The 25,979-nt window shown below is 45.1% G+C and overlaps 1 protein-coding gene across 2 annotated transcripts in view; it reads left to right on the forward strand.

The window, feature by feature from the left end:
* OS9 (OS9 endoplasmic reticulum lectin) overlaps positions 1 to 25,645 on the forward strand; it is a 206,029-nt gene extending 180,384 nt beyond the window's left edge. Inside the window, exons 13-15 of one of the 2 annotated variants that reach the window (XM_033937157.1) lie at positions 9,749 to 9,916; positions 15,006 to 15,118; positions 24,851 to 25,645. In XM_033937157.1, coding sequence (XP_033793048.1) covers positions 9,749 to 9,916; positions 15,006 to 15,118; positions 24,851 to 24,988 — 419 coding nt within the window. In that variant the 3' untranslated portion in view covers positions 24,989 to 25,645. The remainder of the gene's footprint in view (positions 1 to 9,748; positions 9,917 to 15,005; positions 15,119 to 24,850) is intronic. The other variant, XM_033937158.1, reaches the window with a different exon arrangement.
* Positions 25,646 to 25,979: the final 334 nt, after the last annotated feature.

Consider the following 25,979-nt stretch of genomic DNA (forward strand, 5'->3'; position numbering starts at 1 on the left):
GACTCCTGTACCGGCCTCGGCCTCGAAGACCTCCGGGTCCTCGGCCTTGAAGGCCTCGTCGGTCTCGTCCTCGAAGCCTACGACTGGGGGTAAGTCTCCTGCTTTCTTTTCAGGTACTATCCCCAAGAAGCCTCCAGAGTCTCTGTCCATGCAACCCGGGGCTCCGGGTGTGACTCTGTCCTCGAGGCCTTCTGCTAAACGTGCCTCCAAGTCTCGGAAATACTCTCATTCGAGGTCGCCCTCCTTGGAGCGCACAGGGGCACCTACGAGACCGAATCCTTTGGTCTCAGTGCCCATGTTTGAAGATATGCTAAAGTCCATCTTGACTACACAAATTTCTTCTATTGTGGCTCAGTTGGTTCCGTCCTCGACTTTGCCTCCGGTGGACCAGCCTGAGCAGCAGCCTGAGACCCTTGTGCAGCCTCTCCGGGGCAGGTCTCGCAAGAGGGTTTCTTCCTCGGATTCCTCGCCGGATCCTTCTTCGAGATCCTTGTTGCCTTGTCCGAAGCATCGGTTGAGGCAGTCGAAACACCTCTCTTCGAGGAGCTCGAAACATGCGGAGGTTTCCTCGAGGCAGTCTCCTCGCTCTCAGGTTAGGGTCGCCTCGTCTCCTCTGTCTTCGAGACATTCGAGGTCAGACTCCCCCCTCGAGGCCTTTGTTGTGAGACTCGTCTCCTCCTTTGTCGAGACATTCCACGCCCCGTACTCCGAGGACGTCGCCGTCGAGGAGTCTGAAGAGAAAACATTCCTTTACCCCGCCACAGACTGGGAGTGGAGCTTCTTCGGTGATGGTGCACTTGGAGTCGGAGCCGGTGTCTCAATACTCCCGTGAGGCTTCACCATCCTATTCGGTGGCTCCTCAATCCCGTTCTGCCTCTCCTGAGGAGGCTTCATCTTCAAAGTCGTCTTCGTTTGCCAAGTTTGTTTTTGACATGAGGCAGGCTCTTCATTTGTACTTGCACTCCGATTCCAAATACACCCCAGAATACTTGGCAGACATGGAACTTTCCCATTCTCCCAAGGAAACTTTGAGGTTGCCCATGACTCCAGTCCTGAAGCAGACTTTTATGAGAAATATGGAGACCCTTTACTCGGTCACGGCTATCCCTTCTAAGTTGGAGTCACGATACCGCACGGTCCCCTGTAAGGGCTTCAAAAAATCTCAGCTGTCACACCAATCCTTGGTCGTCGAGTCCTCCCTGAAGAAAGCTCACCCATCTAAGATTTCTACAACTGTTCCCCCCGGCAGAGAGGGTCAAACCATGGACAAATTTGGCCGTAGACTGTACCAAAATTCCATGATGGCCAACAGGATCTTAAACTACAATTATGTGTTTACATCCTACTTCAACCATTTCCTAAAGATGCTGCCATCTTTCTATCCGGACCTGCCCAAAGCCCGCCTTTCGGAGTTCAAACTCTTTCTCAGTTGCGGCTTTTCATGTTGCAGGCATCTTATGATGCTTTTGAGCTTTCCTCCAGGGTATCGGCTTTTGCGGTCGCCATGCGTCGTCTGGCCTAGCTCCCCATAGTCGACATGGACCCTAATCTCCAGGACCGTCTGGCCAACTTGCCCTGTCAGGGGAATGAGCTTTTCGATGACTTAATTGAAGCTGCTACCAAGCGACTCTCCGAGCATGAACGCTCTTTTGCTTCTCTGCTCTGGACGAAACCCAAGCCTTCTACTGCTCGGGCTTACAAACAATCGGCTCGTCGTTAACCCATGAAGACGACTCCTGCCTTTTCTAGGCCTCCTCCTCGATGTCCTCAATAGCATCAACGTCCTCAGAAGCCTCAGACGCCTGCTGCTGCTGCCAAGCCGGCTCCGTCTTTTTGATGTTCCGGCCTTGAGCATTCCATCCTCCCTGTAGAATTCTCATATACCCATTGGAGGTCGTCTTTCCCTGTTTTCTTCCAATTGGGAAAGTGTCACATCGGATCTCTGGGTTCTGACTACCATCCGTGAGGGATACTCTCTGCACCTGCTTCAGGTGCCACCAGATCACCCTCCAAGAAAGTGTCTTTCCAGTTCCTCGCAATTCCCCCTTCTTCTTCAGGAGGCTCAGGCCCTTCTTCACCTTCGGGCAGTGGAGGGGGTTCCTCCCTCCCAACGCAATCTGGGGTTCTATTCCAGGTAACTTTCTGGTGCCCAAGAAGACGGGGGATTTGCAACCCATTCTGGATCTTCGAGCCCTCAACAAATTTCTGGTCAAAGAGAAGTTTCGCATGCTCTCGTTGCTGACCCTGTATTCCTTCATGGATCAGGGGGATTGGATGTGCTCACTGGATCTCAAAGAGGCTTATACTCGTATCCCTGTTCATCCGAACTTTCGCAAATATCTCAGATTCAAGGTGGGGAATCTTCATCTCCAGTACAGGGTTCTTCCCTTGGGTCTGGCGGCCTCTCCCAGAGTGTTTACCAAATGTTTGGTCGTGGTGGCTGCGGCTCTTCGCTCTCAAGGTCTTCAGGTATTTCCATACCTGGACGACTGGCTTATCAAGGCCCCTTCTCTTCCAGGGGTTATGCAGCGACCCATCAGACTATTTCATTTCTTCAAAGTCTAGGATTCATAAGTACATAAGTACATAAGTAGTCGCCTCCGCCGGGGCAGACCAGAGGTCCATCCAGCCCAGCGGTCCGCTCACGCGGCGGCCCATCAGGCATATTGCCTGGTCAGCGGTCCCTGACTAATTTTATTGCCTACCTCTACAGTTATCTCTAAACCTTCCACTGCTCTTATCTGTACCCCTCAATCCCTTTGTCTTCCAGGAACCTATCCAGGTCATCCTTGAAACCCTGTACTGTGCTATTTCTTATCACGGCCTCCGGAAGGGTGTTCCATGTGTCCACCACCCTCTGTGTGAAAAAGTACTTCCTTGCGTTTGTTTTAAACCTGTCCCCCTTCAATTTCATCGAGTGACCCCTTGTTCTTGTGGTTTCTTTCAAATTGAAAAATCTGTCTTTGTCAACCTTTTCGATGCCCCTCAGGATCTTGAAGGTCTCTATCATATCTCCTCTGAGTCTCCGCTTTTCCAGGGAGAACAGCCCCAGCTTCTTCAGTCTGTCAGTGTATGTAAGGTTTTCCATACCCTTAATCAGTTTAGTTGCTCTTCTCTGGACTCCCTCAAGCATTGCCATGTCCTTTTTGAGGTACGGTGACCAGTACTGTACACAGTATTCCAGATGCGGGCGCACCATAGCCCGGTACAGTGGCAGGATGACTTCCTTCGTTCTGGTCGAGATACCCTTCTTAATGATACCTAACATTTGGTTTGCTTTCCTCGAGGCTGTGGCGCATTGTGCCGACGCCTTCAATGTCGTGTCTACCATCACTCCCAAGTCTCTTTCCAGATTACTGACCCCTAGCATTGATCCCCCCATTTTGTAAGTGAACATCGGGTTCCTTCTCCCTATATGCATGACCTTGCATTTCCCTACATTGAAGCTCATTTGCCACTTTTTCGCCCATTCTTCCAATGTCGTAAGATCCCTTTGGAGATTCTCGCAGTCAACCGTGGTTTCAACCTTGCTGAATAGTTTGGTGTCATCTGCAAATTTGATGACCTCGCATTTTGTTCCCGCCTCCAGGTCGTCAATGAATATGTTAAACAGGAGCGGTCCCAGCACCGATCCTTGAGGAACCCCGCTCGTGACCCCTTGCCAGTCCGAGTAATGGCCCTTTACACCAACCCTCTGCTTCCTGTCTGCCAGCCAGTTTTTGATCCATCGGTGGACCTCCCCGTGCACCCCCTGGTTCCATAGCTTCCTGAGCAACCGCTCATGTGGTACCTTATCGAAGGCTTTCTGGAAGTCTAGGTAAATTATGTCTATGGGTTCTCCTTTGTCCACCTGGTTGTTTACCCCCTCAAAGAAGTACAACAAGTTTGTGAGGCACGACCTACCCTTGCAGAACCCATGCTGGCTCGACCTTAGCTGTCCATTTTTTTCGATATGGTCACAGATGCTGTCCTTAATCAGTGCCTCCATCATCTTTCCCGGGACCGATGTGAGGCTTACCGGCCTATAGTTTCCCGGGTCGCCCCTCGAACCCTTCTTGAAGATGGGCGTGACATTAGCTATTTTCCAGTCCTCCGGGATCTCTCCAGTTTTTAGGGATAGGTTGCATATTTGCTGAAGTGTTTCTGCTATTTCATTCCTTAATTCCTTGAGCACCCTTGGGTGAATGCTATCCGGACCTGGCGACTTGTCGCTCTTTAGCTTGTCTATCTGCCTGAGGACATCCTCCTGGCTCACCTCTAATTTGACCAGCTTGTTATCTTGATCTCCATTTTCTATTTCCTCTGGTTCCGGAATGTTGGATGTGTCCTCCCTCGTGAAGACTGACGTAAAGAAGTCATTTAACTTGTCAGCTATTTCTTTTTCCTCCCTCACTACTCCCTTTCTATCCCCATCATCCAAGGGCCCCACTTCCTCCCTCGCTTCCTCCATATCAAGTTTCCCAAATCTCAGTTGATTCCTGCCCAATCTCTGCAGTTCTTTGGGGCGACTCTGGATTCTGTCAGCATGAGAGCGTACCTTCCACTAGCTCGTCAAACGATCCTCCTTCGGCTCTGTCGGCAGGTGTCTTGTCTTCAACCATCTCTGCCCGACAGATGATGGTTTTGCTCGGTCACGTGGCTTTTACGGTTCATGTGACCCCCTTTGCCAGACTTCACCTTCGCATCCCTCAGTGGACCCTGGCGTCTCAATGGCAACAAGCGCTGGACCCTCCTTCTCGCCGGATTGCGGTGACTCCTTTATTGAGGAACTCTCTCCGCTGGTGGATGCTCTCTTCCAATCTTTCCAGAGGTTTGTGGTTTCACGAACTTCCTCATCAGAAAGTTCTCATCACCGATTTATCCGCCTACGCTGGGGAGCCCACGTAGATGGTCTCCGTACTCAAGGGTTGTGGACATCTGCAGACCGTCGGTGTCGCATTAATCTGTTGGAACTCAGAGCGATTTTCCATGCTCTCAAAGCTTTTCATCATCTTCTTCACCAGGTGGTCCTTGTTCGAACAGACAATCAAGTGGCCATGTATTATGTCAACAAACAGGGAGGGACGGGGTCTCACTCCCTTTGTCAGGAAGCTCTCCGGTTGTGGCAGTGGGCAATTTCTCACAACATCTTTCTAAGAGCTGTTTACATATAGGGTCAACAGAACTGTCTGGCGGACAAATTGAGTCGTCTGCTGCAACCTCACGAATGGACGCTCAATTCCCCCACGCTTCGTCAGGTATTTGCTCGGTGGGGGACCCCTCAGATCGACCTTTTTGCGTCGCCCAGCAACTTCAAACTGCCTCAGTTTTACTCCCACATTTTCTCGCCTCATCGTCTCGAGGCGGATGCTTTTCTGCTGGACTGGAGGGACCGGTTTCTTTATGCCTTCCCTCTGTTTCCTCTGATTCTCAAGACTCTTGTCAAGCTGAAGTCGGCACATGCCACCATGATTCTGATAGCTCCTTGGTGGCCCAGACAACTGTGGTACTCCCTTCTACTTCAACTCAGCGCCAGGGAGCTTCTGCTTCTGCCAGTTTTTTCTTCTCTGCTCACTCAGAGTCAAGGGTCCTTGCTTCATCCCAATCTGCAGTCTCTACACTTGACAGCTTGGTACCTTTCTGCATAACAGACTCTTCTCAATTTTCTCAGTCTGTTCGAGATATTTTGCTTGCTTCCAGGAAGCCATCCACTCGTCAATGTTATGGCCAGTAGATTTTCTGCTTGGTGTTCCGCTAGTCAGCTTCATCCGATGTCTTCCTCGTTGGCATCAGTTTTGGACTATTTGCTTCACTTGTCACAATCTGGACTTCAATCTACATCTATCCAAGTCCATGTAAGTGCTATTGCTGCTTTTCATCAGCCTCTGGAAGGGAAACCTCTCTCTGCGCATCCCTTGGTTTCCCGCTTTATGAAAGGGCTTTTCAATCTTCATCCACCACTTAAACCGCCTCCTGTGGTTTGGGATCTTAATGTTGTTTTGGCTCAACTGATGAAACCTCCATTTGAACCACTTGACAAAGCTCACCTCAAGTATCTCACTTGGAAAGCTGTATTCTTGATTGCCCTCACTTCTGCTCGACGGGTCAGTGAGCTGCAAGCGTTGGTTTTGGACCCTCCTTTCATGGTCTTTCACCATGATAAGGTGGTCCTCCGTACGCATCCTAAATTCTTGCCTAAAGTTGTGTCAGAATTTCACAACAACCAATCTATTGTTCTACTTGTCTTTTTTTCCAAAGCCGCATTCTCATCCTGGAGAGGCGGCACTTCATACTTTGGACTGCAAACGTGCCTTGGCTTTCTATCTCCAACGCACTCAACCTCACAGAACATCTCCTCAACTTTTCATCTCTTTTGATCCGAATAGGTTGGGACGCCCTATCTCGAAGCATACCATCTCCAACTGGATGGCTGCTTGCATCTCTTTTTGCTATGCTCAGGCTGGTCTTCCTCTGCAAGGTCAAGTGACAGGCTATAAAGTTCGAGCTATGGCGGCGTCTGTAGCTTTCCTCAGATCAACTCCTCTTGAGGAAATCTGCAAGGCTGCCACTTGGTCCTCGGTTCATACTTTCACCTCTCACTACTGTCTGGATACTTTCTCCAGGAGGGATGGCCATTTTGGTCAATCTGTTTTGCAAAATCTTTTTTCTTAAATTGCCAACTTTCCCTCCATCCCTTTTTGCTTAGCTTGGAGGTCACCCATGTGTGAGAATATGCTGCCTGCTTGTCCTGGGATAAAGCACAGTTACTTACCGTAACAGTTGTTATCCAGGGACAGCAGGCAGATATTCTCACAACCCTCCCACCTCCCCTGGTTGGCTTCTTGGCTAGGTATCTGAACTGAGGATCCTCACAGGAGATGCGCCCCCTAGTTCGGGCGGGAAGGCACGTGCGCATGCGCTATGCAGCACTCGAAAGATCGAGATCTTCAAGCAAGTTTGCTTTCGAGGCTGTCCGCTGCGGGGCTCCGTCGGTGACATCACCATGTGTGAGAATATCTGCCTGTTGTCCCTGGATAACAACTGTTACGGTAAATAACTGTGCTTTCTGTGCACATGTCCGCCGCCAGTACTCCCAATGACCTCTTCGCGGTCCAATGTGGTCAGCCATAGCGATGTTTCTCTGGTGGTGGGTGAGTGAGGGCGGGAGGGGGGGGAGTCATGGCATGTTTGCTGCCTCTGTCAATCGTTTGCTGCCTCTGTCTATATATTGGCCTGGCATCATCTCCAAGAGTGTTCATCCAATACAGAGTGCTACCTTTTGGCCTGGCATCATCTCCAAGAGTGTTCATCAAGTGCCTAGTGATGGTGGCAGCAGCTCTGCGGAACCATGGTCTCCAGGTGTTCCACTACCTGGACGACTGGCTCATCAAAGAATCAACATCTCAGGGGGTTACTGTAGCGACCCAATATCCCATCTTCAGCCCTCTCAGAACCTACAGTTTATTGGAGCTGTTCTAGACACGATCCAACTCAGAGCATTCCTTCCTCAGCAGCGTCTGGATGCTCTGCTTCAGCTTTGCCGCAAAGTGTCTTCCCTTCCTTCGCTCTCAGCGAGACACATGATGGTACTACTCAGTCACATGGCCTTGACTGTTCACATGACTCCTTTTGCCAGACTTTACCTCAGAATTACTCAGTGGACCCTGGCATCTCAGTGGGTGCAGGCTTGCAATCCACTTTCTCGACACAATACAGCCACTCCTTCATTGAGACAGTCTCTCCGTTGGTGGATGCTCTCTTCCAATATCTCCAGAGGTTTACTGTTTCAGATGTCCCCTCATCAGAAGGTCCTCACAACAGATTCTTCGACCTACGCTTGGGGGGCTCATCTTGACCATACTCAAGGCCACTGGTCCAGCACGGATCATCAGTGTCATATCAATCTGTTGGAATTCAGAGCGATCTTCAATGCTCTCAAAGTTTTTCAGCATCTTCTTCATGACCAGGTAGTCCTCATTCAGATAGACAATTAGGTTGCCATGTACTTTGTCAACAAGCAGGGAGGAACAGGATCCCTCCTTCTTTGCCAGGAGGCTCTGAAGGTTTGGAATTGGGCAATCCTTCACAACACCTTCCTGAAAGCAGTCTACATTCAAGGGGAGAAAAATTTTCTGGCGGACAAGTTGAGTCATCTTCAGCAACCTCACGAATGGACACTCAATTCCTTGCCTCTTCATCACATTTATTCTCAGTGGGGAACTCCCCAGATAGATCTTTTTGCGTCTCCCCACAACCACAAACTGCCTCAGTTCTGCTACAGAATATACTCTCCTCATCGCCTCGAGGCAGATGCTTTACTTCTGGAATGGACAAATCTCTTCCTGTATGCTTTCCCTCCATTCCCTCTCATTCTCAAGACTCCACCATGATTCTAATAGCTCCTCGGTGGCCGAGGCAACCCTGGTTCTGCCTTCTACTTCAGCTCAGCAGCAAGGAGCCATACCTTCTACCAGTTTTTCCATCTCTGCTTACACAGAGTCAAGGATCTCTACTTCATCCCAACCTGCAGTCTCTGCACTTGACAACTTGGTACCTCTCAACATAACTCCTCTTCAGTTTTCTCAACCTGTAAGAGACATTTTAGAGGCTCAATTGATGAAGCCTCCATTTGAACCAATGTCTATGGTTCATCTGAAGTATCTCACTTAGAAAGTGGTATTTCTCATTGCCCTCACATCTGCTCGAAGAGTCAGTGAGCTGCAAGCGTTAGTTGCTGATCCATCTTTCACAGTTTTCCATCACGACAAGCTGATCCTCCGTACTCATCCTAAATTCTTACCTAAAGTTGTTTCAGAATTTTATCACAATCACATTGTAGTTCCAGTGTTTTTTTCCAAAGCCTCATTCTCATCCTGGAGAATCAGCTCTTCATACCCTGGACTGTAAGCGTGCTTTGGCCTTCTACTTGGAACGCACCAAACCACACATATCTGCTCCTCAACTTTTTGTCTCCTTCAGTCTGAACAAGTTGGGACATCCGATTTCTAAGTGAACCATCTCCAACTGGATGGCTGCTTGTATCTCTTTCTGCTATGCTCAGGCTGGACTGCATCTACAGAGTCGAGTCACAGCCCATACAGTCAGAGCCATGGTGGCTTCCTTAGCTTTCCTATGATCCATTTCTATTGAGGAAATCTGCAAAGCTGCCATCTAGTCCTCAGGTCATTCTTTCATCTCTCATTATTGTCTGGATGTTTTCTCCAGATGGAATGGCCATTTTGGCCAGAGAGTATTACATAATGTATTCTCCTAAGTTGCCAACACTCCCACCATCCCATTCTGATTAGCTTGGAGGTCACCCACATGTGAGAATAGGCTGCCTGTTTGTCCTGGGATAAAACAGTTACTTACCGTAACAGTTGTTATCCAGTGACAGCAGCAGCTATTCTCACAACCCACCCACCTCCCCTGGTTGGCTTCTCTGCTAGCTATCTGAACTGAGGAGGCGCGCCCTGTGTTGGGCGAGAAGACACTCGTGCATGCGTGGTGCGGCAGACTCAAAACTTCTGAGTTTCTTCAAGCAAGTCTGCTTGTGAGGCTGTCCGCTTCCGGGCTCCGTGAATGACGTAACCCACATGTGAGAATAGCTGCTTGCTGTCCCTGGATAACACCTGTTGCGGTAAGTAACTGTGCTTTCTAGTAGTAATTGTAATACAGATTTATAAGCTAATAGTTATTATAGATCTTGGAACTTGACATGTAAGGCTAGAACTCTTTTTTTAAGCAGCTCTTTGATTTTCTGTCTCAGATGAGGAATCAGACAGCCGGGTGAAGGTCAGGGTCACCAAGATAAAGCCGGGGAGTGCGCTACAGAAGGAGATGAGAGTACGAGAAATGAGCAGTGACAACCCTCAGCTGCGGCACATGGAAAATGTAGTCAAGGAACTGCTGGAGAAGGAAGGGCTTAAGGCGGAAGGTACGGTTGCATCATGGGCAAGAGTCAAAGCTGAGAGGAACCAAACTTCCCAGGGAGCACTAAGCAGGCTAGTCAAACAGGCTAGTGGTGATTCAGAAATGTGCCATTAATATCTTGTGGTAGTCATTTATGACCTTTCAGGGGGGGAAAGCTGGCGTCTTCATACCAGCATTACATTAAAAATACACAACTTGCTGGTCTTTATCATTAGATTAGTCTCTGTCTCCACTACAGTAAAGTGTCACTGTGGAAATCATTGTAGATGTTACTTCCAGGCAGTCCATCAGGCCATGACAGTAGCTGTCCATCCCATGGCCATGTGGTAAGATCAAGTGAGGGGGAAGTGCTATGGTTTGATATTTCAATAAAATGTGTGGAAGTAATGAGAAAAAAGCCTGCTACTCTGGGTTCTTGTCTGCCACCTGCTGGGATTGCTGTTGAGATAGCATTCATAACCCTAGAGAGAAGCCCTAGTGAATGTTAGAAGAGCCTCATAGTATTGTGGCTCTTAAGACTGGTAGTGAGTAGGTGCCATGCAAAGCGGCAGCACATTGAACTCCACCCTCTCAGCTGGTACATGTCCTTTAAAAACTTTCCCTTTGCGGCGCACAAGCACTCAAATCTGCCGAAGCCTATCTACTGAGCACCCGAGCACTAAAACCTCTTTAGCTGTTGCATTTTAGTTGTTTAAGTTTTGCCTGTAATTGTTTCATATTTGTACTGTTCTTACTCGCTGTTAAACTTTTTTTTTTTCCAGTTTTCTGATGTTGTGCTCTTTGATCTGCCGCTTGGCACATTGGACTCCGCCCCCTCAGTTGGTACATGTTCTTTGAAAACTTTCCCTTTGTAGCACAAACCGCAAAGGCGCGTGCCTTTGGCGTGCGCCAAAGGAGCGCACCTAAGGAGCAAATAATGCTCCTTAGTGCGCAACTTTGTTAGTTACTTTTCGCAGTACAATCACAGGGTAATCAACCTCATTTTACTCAATGTCAATACAAATTTCAGCCATCTTCAGTTCTCTTACCTTTCTCTCAGCTACTCTCTCAATTCTCAGTGGATTCACAAGTGTCACAAATTCCAGTTTTCTGGGGTCACAGACCTCCTAGACCCAATAACTTTATTCCATTTCGTTCTCCAGAACGAATTGAACTTTATACTGCTCCAACTCCTATCCACCTACCTGCACATACTAACGTCAAATAATCAGATATTCTAAAACTAGATCTAATAAACACAAAATGGCTACACAGCAAACATCATATTCTCAAAGATCCGATTACCACTAATTCTTTGGACATACTTTGTATTGTGGAAATTTGGTTGAAAGATGGCGAAGAGGCTTATTTATCCTTCGCCAGCCCTCCTGGCTGTTCTTACTCTTTCAACCATCAAGTAGGCAGGAATGGTGGCGGTCTAGCCGTAATTTTCAAATCTTCCCTCATAATATGTTTTGAATCATCAACATCCAATTCCCCTATTGAAACCATTCAGTGTAAGATCAACACTAACCCTTCCAGTGATCTTCTACTTCTATATAACCCTCCATCTATTACTGCAAATTCTATAGCTCAAATGCAAAGCATCGTCTTTGATTTTTCCACACTCTCTGTTTCCCATTGTCATCGGCGACTTTAATATTTACTTTGAGAACCCTAACAACACCAACACTTGCGATTTCTTAACTCACATGTGTGATACCTAACCCCTCTAACTCTGGATCCTACACATATAAAGGGTCACACCCTTGACATGATTTTTGTTCCCCCCATCTCAGCATTCTAATTTTTCAAAACCTACTTCATGCCAAGTTCCGTGGTCTGATCACTTTTTTATCTCTACCTTCTGTCATCTTAACCCGGTTTCTAATTCTCCACTGAAAAAAATCTTATTTAGAGATTTTAATAATCTCAATGATGCTACCATATCCTCCACTTTCAAACTTAACACAGATAAGCTTATAGCTGCATCCCTTAGCGATCAAATTCAAATTTGGGATGATGCCTTTCGTTCCTTTCTCAATAAAATAGCCCCAATCTATGTTTGTATAATCTCAACCAAAAACAAAATAACCCTTGGTTCAACTATGAATTAACCTTTCTCAAGCAACAGCTTTATTCCTTAGAACATAAATGGCACTCCAATCCAACTAAGTCCAACCTACATAAATATGAAGAATATTCACATTTCTATAAAACAACGTTAAATGCTACAAAGATGAAATATTATTCAAAATGCATAAACAAAGCTAAGAATTCAGCCACCTTATTTGCAATCTTAAAAAAACTCACACAATTCAAGCATACCCAGCCTATCTCAACTGAGAACTCTCCTTCAGCCCAAAACCTTGCAGAATTTTTCCAAGAAAAATCAGTATCATCCGAAATGATCTCCAGCAGCAAAATACTCCCGTATGTCAGGAAGAAGAATGTAATCTAATCTAATCTTTGGTCTTATATACCGGGTCATTTTAGCAGAATCTCTCTATTAAACTCTATTATTTATCATCCAGAAATTTGTTATAAAAATATGTCTTCAGGGTTTTTCTAAAGCAAATTAAAGAATACAAAAATCTAATTTCTGAAGGGAGATCATTCCAAATTTTCACCGTCATGAATGCCAAAGAGTGAGAAAGTTTACCTAAAGCTTGAATCCCTTTACTAAAAGAGAATTTATTTATATGTATATCTCTAGAAGAAGATGGACGTTGAGAGTTGAAAGAAAGGGAGAATAGTGGAGAAAAGATTCCATAGAGACATTTAAATACAACATTAGCACACTTAAACTGAATCCTCCAGTAAACCAGGAGCCAATGCAGCATCCTCAACAGCGGAGTAACATGATCAAATTTATTCTTACAAAAAATCAGTTTGGCAGTCGTATTCTGAATCAGTTGCAATCTCTTCAAATTACCCTTACTCATACTGATGTAAAGAGAGTTTGCATAGTTCAGATAAATCAATATAATAGCTTGGACCAATACAGCAAAGTGTTGTTGATAAAAGAAACTGCGAACCCTTTTTAACATCCGGAGATTAAAAAAAAAATTTTTAGATACATTGTTAATTTGATTAGTCAAAAAGAGGATGGAATCCAGAATGAATCCAAGGATTCTAGATGAAAATTCAATCTTTAGGGTGTCACCTGAGTCAAGTCGAACAGAAGGGGCAAATTATATATAGTGAAGTAGTTCTGTGCCTTAAATAAGCCTTGGGGGGGCCAGCTTATTAACCTGGACAGGTGGTTTTGGTGAAATGAACAAACATGAAATCAAAATTCAGCCATTACGCTTTTTCATATTGCATAGGATTCACTAGTTAGAAAAACTTATTGATAGGGCCTAATCCAAGGGCAGGTGAGCATGTGTAATTAGTGGCTATACATATGTATTTAAAACCAGAAAATTGGATAAAACTGGGTACAGAACCAAAAGACAAGGGAGTAGCAGACCTGTATCATACTGATTTGGAAAAAACCCACATGTGCTGTGTGCTTGATGGAAAAGGAATGCAGGTTAGGACATTAGCATGATTGATAAGCGCCATAGCAAATTTACTCCAGATGGCAAAGCTTAAGTTTCATAAGGTTTCATTGTTCAAATGTGAGTCCAGTCCGGTCTATGGAGATCTCTAGGGAAGTTATAAGCAGACAGGAGTTGGCTTTTGACCTTGTTGCTTTACATTCCAAGAGGCCCTGATTTTAAACACTAATTGGATACACATGTATAGTATTGTATAGATCCAGAATTAAGTTTTAGTAAATTTTAGTAAGCCATTAAAGCTATACACTAGGAATTTACTTATGCAGTTCCAGGTAACAACTGTAGATTAGAATATATATTTTACTTTGAAAATTATATTTTATATATTTTAAACCTGAAGAAATTCTGAGAAGACCACATCTACAGTTTGACCTCTTTGACCTTTAAGCAACTCTCACTACTCTATGGAACTCTGGGGGGAGTAGCCCCTCCTTTTGCTGTTCTAACAAGGACCAAAGACTTTTCAGCATATGCTGATAGCAGAAATGCAGGCTGACTTTAACAGAAAGGGTTTAAAGCTGTGTGTATGGATTATCTTTTGTGGGTATATTCCAATATTTGTTTTTGTATTTTTCTTTATAAATCATGTAAGCTTAGTATAAGAATGTAACGTTTTAGGTATAAGAATGTAAATTTTAGGAATGCTTTTGTGACACACCCCTATGAAGGTATAGAAGCAAGCCTTATATGGAAGCAACTATTTTTGACCAGTTAGATGTTAGTGAAGGGATGTCGTCATGTAAGGTATATATGAATGCACAACTAGTATAGAGTCGAGTTCGTTGTCAGAAATGCCATATTTTGTGCATCTGCAACAAACTTCTGATGCAAATACCTCTTGAAAGTTGCTTTGATAAAATTAATAAAAAATTTTATACGTATAGAAGAAGCCCAACCTTGAAGTCTTGAGATACAAGAATTAATTTCTGTTGTTAAGTTCGCCAATGATGGATCAACTTCAAGTAAGATGAAAAAGCCTTTTACTACACTGGCTATATGTAGTAACTGCTGCTGGATCCATAACTGTGCCCTGAATAAGTCTATTTTAGATTGTCATATTAAGTTTTATGTATTAGAAATGTTTTGTTGTTGTTTTCTTTTTCTTTATTATTTAAATGGAGTTCCTTTCATTACTTTGATTGAATTATGTTATTAACTGCTTTGATCCTTCTTGGCTAATTAAGCAGTATATAAAGATTTTTAATAAACATGAACATACAGACTTGAGCAAAATTGCTGAAGCAGGGTGGTTATTCTCACTAACCACTGTTAGGTTACTTACCAGAAATTGATAGCCCAAGGACTTCTAACTTACCACTTCATGACAGCTATACAGAGGGCAAAACATCTCTTCCTTAAGTTAGATATAATGGTTTAGCCAATAAAAGTACTTGTGTGGTGATACCAATATTGGTAACGTATTATTAAAGATTTCTATATTCATGCAATGTTTGAATTGGTGCTTATTGTGGTAGCAGACATTTTACAGTAAGGTGAACACCTGTCTAGTGTAATGATGCATTAGTCTTTTCCTTTCTTTTTTGCCTCAAGGGAAAATAGAAATCAAGATTGTTACCACGGGGGGCTTTGGTGATGAGGATGATACTCACTGGCTTTCAGATGAGGATACCAAGAACTTAAAAGAGATTTTCTTTAATATATTGGTAAGTAACTACAAATCATTATGGGTAACTTCCAGATGCACTTATATAGAGCATAGACATTTTGAGCTGTATCTCTCATCTGTTGGTTAACAGGCATTGTGGTGTTTTTATCATATCTCTTATAGTACCAAACCTATCTATTCATGTACTATGCATAATTAGGCTTCATGGTCGATGTAATGAACCAGAAAGGACTAGCATCTGTATGTCCTGCCCCCTGCTGCTGCTCTCTCAACCCACCCCCTAAGAAGTTCCTGCCATCTATCTCTTGCTCATACCATTTACTGCTATTAGAGCTCCTACCTGTCAGCTGCTTCTGGCTCTCCTGCAGTGTGGGTGGATATGCAAAAAACAAAAGGAATTGACCCCAAAATATCCACAAAGAAGAAAATCCAGAGAAAACCAAAAAAACTCTGTGGAGTGACGATGTTCCTAAATGGACTATATTTGAAAGTGTCAAAGTTCCAAAGGTACACTGAAATCATCCACATAAAATAATTTCATCCACATAAAAATGAATCATCCACATAAAAGCCTTAAAGGACCTAGTTCATTAGGGATACAAGACCCAGCACGGTCCGCGTTTCGACAAAAAGTCTTCTTCAGGGGTCCCTGGGGGTCCTATAAAGGTGAATACGTGGGAAACAATTGTGTGGTGAGCCGGAAGTGAGACACTGCTTGCATTTGCAATAGAAAGGGTGGGTGGATATTACATGGAACAAGTGATGATGGCAGGAAGTGCTCTCATGATTTCATGTTTTAGCCTTTAGTACAAACTAGAGAATGACATGAGGACAAATTTGTCCCTGTCCCTGCAGGAACTCAATTTCCCCATCCCGTCTATACGAGTTTTGTTGCTGTTGCTGTCCCTGCCCCTGCTCCATTCCTATAAGCTCTGCCTTGAGCACACAAGCCTCAAACGCTTATGATTTTAAAGTGTTTGAGACTTGTGCAGATGAGGACAGAGCTTGCAGCAACAGGGCAGGGACAGGAAAAGAACTCACTGGGATAGAACAGGAAAATGATTTCCCGTGGGGATGGAGAAAAATTTGACCCCTTGTCATTCTCTAGTACAAACATCAATTAAATTCTAAATCCTAAACTTAAGGACTGTAGGTAAATAGAGCCATGTTAGCAGCCGCTATGCAATGCATGAACTGGAAAGTATTAGCTTTTCCTCCCACACTCCTTATGATCTTGGGCAAGTCACTTTACCCTGTGTTGCCTCAAGTACAAGCTTAGATTATAAGCCCTCGGGCAACAGGGCAATAAGGGAAGGTTGTTTCTGATGAGGAGTAGAAGATTGTTCCAAAAGTGCTACCAATTCCACACCGAATTATATACTATTCTCTCTTTCAAATCCCAAAATACTAAAGAACCAGCCTTCATTCACAAGCTTCTTATTCCATATGAACCTTTAAGAGTCTTAAGATCCTCCTCTCAACATCTTCATACACCTTGAAAATCATTAGCATGCATCGGGCCTCTTCATTTGCAATTATGGCCCCTACAGTATGGAATTCCTTGCCACTTCATATCAGGGCTGAACAAAACTTAGATAAATTTAAGGGAAATCAAAAATGCTACCTCTTCCAAGATGCATACAATTGCTGAGTAGATTTGGTGACTTGTCAGGGTTGTTTAATAATCTTAATTCCCTAGCTTCTCTATTGTCTTTTACAATTTATATTCCCTCATCCCTTTTTTATGTTTGCCTTTCCTGTAATTATTGTATTTCACCAAAACTTATCTATTGATTTTGTTTTAAATTCTTAATTTGTCTTGTCGCTATGTTTTTGTAAGTCTTCCCTTGTTTTTAACCTTGTAAAACGCTTAAAATTCATGATAGGCATTTCAAAAAATTTTAGTTCAAACAATTTTTTTTATTGATGACAACCAAGCAATGAATTCACAATGCCAATAGTAAATACACATATCCAACCAACAGTATATCATACACAAAACTAGCCAGCAACATATCATAGAGGCCAAATCATCAAAATTTTGTCTTGTACTAAATGCCCCCAAAAAATAATCCACCCCCTCCCCTCAACATGAAACACCCCCAAGAGAGTTACATCCCCAATCCCTCTTCCCCCCCCCCCTGTAAAACCACACTCCAACGTCCAGGAATTGGTTCCTTAGTCCCCAGACATCACCGAACAATACATTCTAACCCTCCCACCCCCATCAGCAGCCGTTTCCACAAATTTTAATAAAACTTGAAACTTTGCTTTTAAAATTGTAGTTCTCCCCACTTTCCTATTGTTTTTATGTTTGTCAAGTATTGTTTAGTCGGTATTTATCTGTTTAATGTTTCTTCCTTTTTTAATATAAATTGTAAAACACTTAGAATTCATTAGCGTTTTATCAAAATTTTAATAAACTTGAAACCAATATAACGGAAGGCAGTAGAACAAGAGGACTTCTGAAGGTGGTGCAAGTCAGAGAAAATTGTGGTCAGTAGAGCGCAAGAAGGGAAGGGGAGTATATAAGGGATGATGAGTTTGTGAAGGGAAGCAGGAGCAGAAAACAGGTGTGACTTGTAAACAAGAGTACGAATCTTATAGGAAATTGGTGCAGAAAGAGGAAGCCAGTGCTCAAGTTTAAGCAGAATTGTGCCATGGTCAAAGCGATGTGTTGAATGAAGAAGTTTAACTGAAATTAGTTGAATAAGTTGTAAGCACTTAAAAGAAGAAAGAGGAAGATTGACATAGAGAGAATTGCAATACTGAAGATAGGAGATTACCAATGCCAAGTTTAAGGGGCGAAGAAGAGAGAGGAAAGAAAAGAGTGGATCAAATGAATATGATAAGAAGATAACTGAATTGATTTGAAATTTGAATGTGAGTTTGGCATAGAAAGCATCATTTAACAGACAGGGGAGGGACAAGAAGCAACAGTGGAAGAAGAATAAAAGCAGATGGATTCACATTTGCTCAGTGGTAATATGATAGAGGTCTATAAAATACTGAGTAGAATGGAAAGTGTAGATGTAAATTGCTTGTTTACTCTTTTCAAAAATACTAGGACTATGGGGCATGCGATGAAGCTACTAAGTAGTAGATTTAAAATAAACCGGAGAAAATATTTCTTCACCCAACATGTAATTAAACTCTGGAATTCATTGCCAGAGAATATGGAGAAATCAGTTAGCTTAGCGGAGTTTAAAAAAAGTTTGAATCATTTTCTAAATGAGAAGTTCATAGGCCATTATTGAGACAGCTTAGGGAAATCCACTGCTTATTCCTAGGATAAGCGGCATAAAATCTGTTTTACTACTTGGGATATAGCTAGGTACTTGGGACCTGGGTAGGCCACTGTTGGAAATAGAGAATGACATGGGGAAAAAAATTTGTCCCCTTCACCGCTCAATCCCCATCCCCGCTGTCCCCTTCACCGCCCCATCCCCGCAGCATCCACCCTTCCCTTGCCACCTCAACGCCCTTCAGCGGCCCGAGAATCTCCCTCCATCCCCTTATCTTTGCGGTGTAAAGAAACTTAAGGGAGGGAAGGCACGCGGTCACCAATTGCGCGCGCAGCCCCCTCCCTCTCTTCGGCCAAATCTATCTCCCTCCCTCCCACCTTCGCGGCGCTTTAGAAAAGAAACTGATGCCAGTGAAGCCTACCTTTGCTGCCCTGCAGTCGCATGTGTGTGGACGGAAGCTTCTTCTCTGACAATTGTCATTTTATAAACACAAATAAAACTGAGCAAAGTTCAACAAAACCCATCTCCCCTCCCTTTCACAAATATCCCCATCACTATTGTGAAAACTGAACAAACCAAATTATTACAGAATGCTACATAGAAAAATCAAGCTAACAGAATACTTTAGTCACACATGGCAAGAATAATGTTAGGGGAGTGCAACTAGGGCAACTGCCCCTGGTCAGAGAGAGAGCCCTAAGCCAGCTGGAAGCTAAAGATGCACAGCCTGGACTTTGTGGTCCCCAGTTATGTCTAATACCAGCTCTAGCAGGATACATATTTCAAATCTGAAATATTCTAATCACAAAATATAAAATAAATTTATCTTTCTTTTTGTTGTCTGGTAATTTTATTCTTCAAATCATATTGGTCTCAGGATTTGGTTTTAGGTCTTCATCATGGCATGGCTGGCTCCTGAAGGTAAAGTAGGCACAAGAGGAGCTGGGGAAAAGATGCTGAGTCTGACATGGGCGCAATTTTTTTTACCACAGGAGTAAGACTTTTCACCGCTCCCACAGGGCGGTAAAAGGTCTTATCCCCATTTCTGCGGGGCGATGAAAGGTCTTGTCCCCATTCCTGTGGTAAACCAGTTGCAAATGTCTCCATTCCTGCGGATTTACTGCAGTGATCCGCGGTTTAACGTGGTAAACAGTCTCCGTGTCATTCTCTAGTTGGAAATAGGATACGGAACTTGATGGACCCTTGGTCTGTTCCAGTATGATAATTTTTTTTTCTCAAAAAATGTTTATTAAACATTTTATAAAGCATAAAATTACCAGAATCTAATGCATGAGACAACATACAAAGAAAGTGCTCTTGCATCACCTAGCTAATACACAAGGCTCCTCACTATACATGGAAACGTTACCAAATGTACTCCCCCAACTACCAAAGTCTTCCAAGTTTCCAAGTTTATTATATAGTTTGATTAATCGCCTAATCTACATTCTAGGCGATATACAAAATGCTTACAAATATCTAAAAACATAGGTAAATTATTACAGACATACAGTGTTTCAAAAACAAAACAACAACAAAAAAAAATTCATAAATACAATATAGAAACAACAGGAAGATTATTTAAAGGTTACAATCTGTATTAAGCTTAATATATAAAGGTAAAAACATTAGGAGGGAAGACAAACATGAAAAAAAGAAATATAAGATAAAGATGTATTGAAGGATCATTTATTCACTAAAAGCATCATTAAAAAGGAAACTTTTAAGCTTAGTCTTAAATTTGTCTAAATTCTTTTCTTCTCTTATATAGAGTGGGAGTCACTGAAAAAATAGTAAGACCACTCTCTGGATGAAAAAAAACTTCCTTACATTTGTACGGCATCTATCCCCTTTTAACTTTAGAGAGTGCCCTCTCGTTCTCCCTACCTTTGAGAGGGTGAACAACCTGTCTTTATCTACTAAGTCTATTCCCTTCATTATCTTGAATGTTTCGATCATGTCCCCTCTCAGTCTCCTCTTTTCAAGGGCGAAGAGGCCTAGTTTCTCTAATCTCTTGCTGTACGACAACTCCTCTAGCCCCTTAACCATTTTAGTAGCTCTTCTCTGGACCCTTTCGAGTAGTACCATGTCCTTCTTCAAGTACGGCGACCAGTGCTGGACGCAGTATTCCAGGTGGGGTCGCACCATGGCCCGGTACAGCAGCATGATAACCTTCTCCGATCTGTTCGTGATCCCCTTCTTAATCATTCCAAGCATTCTGTTCGCCCTTTTCGCCACAGCCGCCACACATTGCATAGACGGCTTCATCAACTTGTCGATAGGTACTCCCAAGTCTCTTTCCTGAGGGGTCTCTCTGAGTACTGCACCAGACATCCTGAGACGACCTTTACTGCAGCCACACGCGGTTTCAGTGCTCCGGCTGCTGGTAAGAAGCACACTTAGAGAAATTCCCTGCCACGAAGGTAAGGGGCAGGGAGGGAGAAAGGGAGGAAAGGTTGGTTCTTCTACCATCCTCTTTGGGCTCTGCTGCTTCTGGTCCTCTCTGCGGTTCCAATTATTCTCGCCAAGTCCCGGTTGCCAGCAAAGAAGCAGCAGTGAGAACGGGTTTTTATCAGAGGAGTCGGGTTTACCTCCAGAAACTCTGCCGTAAGTGCCATGTACCATCAGGAAACTGGGTCTGAGAAACAAAAGGACTGAGGTCAGAGTATATTTTTTGTATGGAATGAAACCTATTCATATAAATGAATATATAAGTTTACAATCTGTCCACTCTGTCCTGTCTGCTGTAGCCAGAACCTTTTGACTGTAGGGAGAAAACACTGAGAAATGGGGAAGACAAAGTGGGGAGAAGACAATGAAAGGACACGGGGAAGTCAGAGTGGGGAGAAGACACTTAAGGGAATGGGGAAGAGAGAGTGGGGAGAAGACACTGGAAGGGAAGAATACAGAGATGCCTGACTATTGGGGAGCGGAGGGAAGAAGATGGGTGCCAGACCAATTGGGGGGGGAGTGAAGGGAGAGGCACAGTAACAGAGCAAATGGAAGGTGCAGAGAGAAGACAGACAGTGGATGGAAGGATCTGAATGAGAAGATGAGGAAAGCAGAAACCAGACAACAAAGGTAGAAAAATATTTTCTATTTATTTATTTATTTATTTTGCTTTAGGATAAAATAGTATATTAATTGTGTTTATAAAAATGTATAAACAAAGCCCTGCCAGCTGAACATCTCTTTTTCTAGTTCAGCAGCTAGAACTTTGATTTATAAGGAAGGAATAAGCTAAATATTGCAGTACTGAAGCTTGTATGGATGGGGTGGTGAAAGGGACAGCGGGGGACAGGGCGGTGAAGTGGATGGTGGTCCCGGGACGGGGACAGAATTTTTCCCCGTGTCATTCTCTACTTCTTATAACAAACTGCTAACACCAGAGGAAAAGACAATGAAACAGGAATCTCCAGCTCTAGATCTAACATTCTTGAGAAATGAAAATAATCCAATAAGGTACTCAGGGTTGGTGCCCTCAAAAATCACACATGCCCTCAAAAATCACACATGCCAGTTTAAAAACATCTGCCTGTATGGGCAACCAGTGTAGACAGATCAGAGGGATTAGCTCTGTCAGACCTCTTCAAATGAAAAATTGTACTAACTACAGTATTTTGAAGCATCTAGAGTTTAAAATAGAGTTTTATAGAAATAGTTGAATACAAATTATCATAATCCATATGAGAGAACACAAGCACCTGAACCAGTAATAGAAAATGTTCTTCTTAACTCACAGCTACTGGCTATGGAGGGATGTTTCACTGGTGTCAAACTGTTTGCACTTTACTGTGATGGACCACACAATGTCCAAGGGATGTTCACACACACATTCTTATAGCCTTTCTCCCAGTCTGTATCTTTTTAATAACTTCATCCTAGAATTGTTTTAGTAACTCTGTGTTAGCATGTTTAGAATTTTGCTTCAAATAGAGTTCCTTTACTGATTTTCCCTCCTTTTATTTATGGCCTGTTCTCCAATAAAAGTGGTATATAAAGTTTAAATAAACACAAAATGCACTTCATACAACATAATGTATTGAAAGAAGAATCAAAATATTAAAATTAGCTCAACTGGGGTGCTTGGACACAGGTGAAGTTATCTTATCCAACTTGTTAAGAGAGCTTTGAAAATGGATTTAATTTGGGCTTCCTCGTCTCTCTAGAACAGTCCAAATGTGTGGATTTGTGCTCCTCCATTAACAGTACAGCATTTGGACTAGTCTGGGGAGACTTGAGGAACGAAAAAATTAGGTGAAACACAATTTCTCCTTGCTGTGACACAGGATGGGTAGATTTATGCAACTGAGACTTTTTGATTTCTTCTTTTTCAGTTTGGAAGTATACCGTATTTTCGCGGATATAACGCGCACCTGTGTAAAACGCGCACAGGGGTATAGCGCGCAGAAATCACGATGATATGTACCAAAACTTTTCTATACCGCGCTCAGGCATATAACGCGCATGATGCCCGACGCTCCTTTCGCCCGCCCTGACTTTCCGTGCGCTGTCCCGACTCTCCGTTCACCCCCCCTGACTTCCGTGCACTGCCCTGACTTTCCGTGCACTGTCCTGACTTTCCGTGCACTGTCCCCCCTTGAAGTCCTGTCCCCCCTTGAAGGTCTGTCCCCATCCTGAAAGCCTGATGCCCCCCCCCCCCGACGTCCGATACATCCCCCCCCCCCGGCAGGACCACTCGCACCCTCACCCCGAAGGACCGCCGACTCCCCAACAATATCGGGCCAGGAGGGAGCCCAAACCCTCCTGGCCACGGCGACCCCCTAACCCCACCCCGCACTACATTACGGGCAGGAGGGATCCCAGGCCCTCCTGCCCTCGACGCAAACCCCCTCCCCCCAACGACCGCCCCCCCCAAGAACCTCCGCCCGTCCCCCAGCCGACCCGCGACCCCCCTGGCCGACCCCCACGACACCCCCACCCGCCTTCCCCGTACCTTTGTGTAGTTGGGCCAGAAGGGAGCCCAAACCCTCCTGGCCACGGCGACCCCCTAACCCCACCCCGCACTACATTACGGGCAGGAGGGATCCCAGGCCCTCCTGCCCTCGACGCAACCCCCCCTCCCTCCAACGACCGCCCCCCCCCAAGAACCTCCGACCGCCCCCCCAGCCGACCCGCGACCCCCCTGGCCGACCCCCACGACCCCCCCACCTCCCTTCCCCGTACCTTTGGAAGTTGGCCGGACAGACGGGAGCCAAACCCGCCTGTCCGGCAGGCAGCCAACGAAGGAATGAGGCCGGATTGGCCCATCCGTCCTAAAGCTCCGCCTACTGGTGGGGCCTAAGGCGCGTGGGCCAATCAGAATAGGCCCTGGAGCCTTAGGTCCCACCTGGGGGCGCGGCCTGAGGCACATGGGCCAAACCCGACCATGTGTCTCAGGCCGCGACCCCAGGTGGGACCTAAGGCTCCAGGGCCTATTCTGATTGGCCCACGCGCCTTAGGCCCCACCAGTAGGCGGAGCTTTAGGACGGATGGGCCAATCCGGCCTCATTCCTTCGTTGGCTGCCTGCCGGACAGGCGGGTTTGGCTCCCGTCTGTCCGGCCAACTTCCAAAGGTACGGGGAAGGGGGGTGGGGGGGTCGTGGGGGTCGGCCAGGGGGGTCGCGGGTCGGCTGGGGGGGCGGTCGGAGGTTCTTGGGGGGGGACGGTCGTTGGAGGGAGGGGGGTTTGCGTCGAGGGCAGGAGGGCCTGGGATCCCTCCTGCCCGTAATGTAGTGCGGGGTGGGGTTAGGGGGTCGCCGTGGCCAGGAGGGTTTGGGCTCCCTTCTGGCCCAACTACACAAAGGTACGGGGAAGGCGGGTGGGGGTGTCGGCCAGGGGGGTCGCGGGTCGGCTGGGGGACGGGCGGAGGTTCTTGGGGGGGGCGGTCGTTGGGGGGAGGGGGTTTGCGTCGAGGGCAGGAGGGCCTGGGATCCCTCCTGCCCGTAATGTAGTGCGGGGTGGGGGTAGGGGGTCGCTGTGGCCAGGAGGGTTTGGGCTCCCTCCTGGCCCGATATTGTCGGGAAGTCGGCGGTCCTTCGGGGGGGGGGGATGTATCGGACGTCGGGGAGTCGGCCGGGCAAGAGGGCTTGGGCTCCCTCTTGCTCCGATCGTGGATGCGGGTGCGGGTGGGAGCGCGTGCGAGCGGTCGTTCGGGGTGGGGGTGCGAGCGGTCCTGCTGGGGGGGTGAATCGGGCGTCGGGCGGGGTGGGAACTATGTTTAAAAACTTTTCTATACCGCGCTCAGGCATATAACGCGCGAGGGGTATGCGCGGTAGGTAAAATCGCGTATAACGCGCGCGTTATATCCGCGAAAATACGGTAATATACATTGTATAGATCAGTGAAATAAACTTCTCATTTAATTCATTATTAATTGTATTTTTGATATATTGTAAACAAGCACGCAAGTAGAAAGGGTTTTCCAAGGCACAGTATTGTATCTGAGATGCCTTGCAACAGACTCCTTACCTCCTTCCACAGACGCAAGGGCTGAAGTTGTCTTCTTTTATGTGTCTCTGTAGGTCCATGGCACAGAAGAGGTGCACAGAGAAGAAAAGAGACAGCAGCAGCTGGAGCACAATTACCGCTTTGTCTGGGATCAGAATCGGGAAGAGACTGGGACAGCTGGTGGTGCAGACTCGGATGAGATGGATTTCTAAATAAAATGTACAAATTGGCAAAGAGAAAAGCTACAAAGAAAAAGAATTTTAATTGCTTTGTGAAATGATCCTGGTGCAGTCAAAATTGTGCTGCCTCCTTGCATAAGTGGTTTTGTGCGAGAAGTTACAGCTGAACCAGCATTCAGCTCTGGTACCTGCAGAATTTAGAGTGAACAGGTTTTGCACAGTCCTCTTAGTGGCTTATGATGAGTAAACATTCCCCCGAGGGACAGTACTAGGAAAAATCTTTTTGGCAATGGCAATATAATTGGCAGCTCGTTCACTACAGCATTTAAGATTCTTCCCTTTTCATGTTTAGTTTTAATCTCCTTTATGGGCAGAAATAAGTGCTGGGTGGTTTGTTTGGATTTATTTGCCAATTTTGGAAAATTCTGCCTCCACCACCTTGTTTTGAATCTTGGTATGGCAGCGTGCTGATTTTATTAGCTCTCAAGGCAGAGGTCTTGCCTAAAAATAAACTACAGCCTGTCTTATAACTTCAGTGAAGATCTACAGAAGAACAAAGAAGTGTCTTTGCCCTAGCAAAAAGATGCACTTTTATTTTAAAATATGAAATTTGTATGAAACATTCTATAGACTAAGGAAGAGAGGATACATAGGAATAAAGACAAATAAAATCAAGAAATGTGATACTCATGGGACTGCTGTTTAAAACTGCCTTTTATGAGTGATCAAGGAGAGGAGAGGGCTAGTTGTAAATACCAGTCTTATCCAATAGCTCTTGTAAATAGTCTTATAAAGAACCATTATTGTGATGTTGACTGGTTTTTATGAAATTTACCTGGTTTGCTTTCCTGTGCCTTACTCCAGGAATCCTCACCCTGGAAACTTTTTTGGATATTGCAACAGCGGGTGAGACTCCTATATGATATGCAAATTAGTTTTGATTTTAAACTCCCTTCCAATACTGTTATGAAACTGCAAACAAGAGGAGGGGATGTTATGTGAGCAGAGAATAAGCATCATCAAA

Source organism: Geotrypetes seraphini, chromosome 3 (assembly GCF_902459505.1).
Source record: "Geotrypetes seraphini chromosome 3, aGeoSer1.1, whole genome shotgun sequence".
NCBI classification, from domain to species: domain Eukaryota; kingdom Metazoa; phylum Chordata; class Amphibia; order Gymnophiona; family Dermophiidae; genus Geotrypetes; species Geotrypetes seraphini.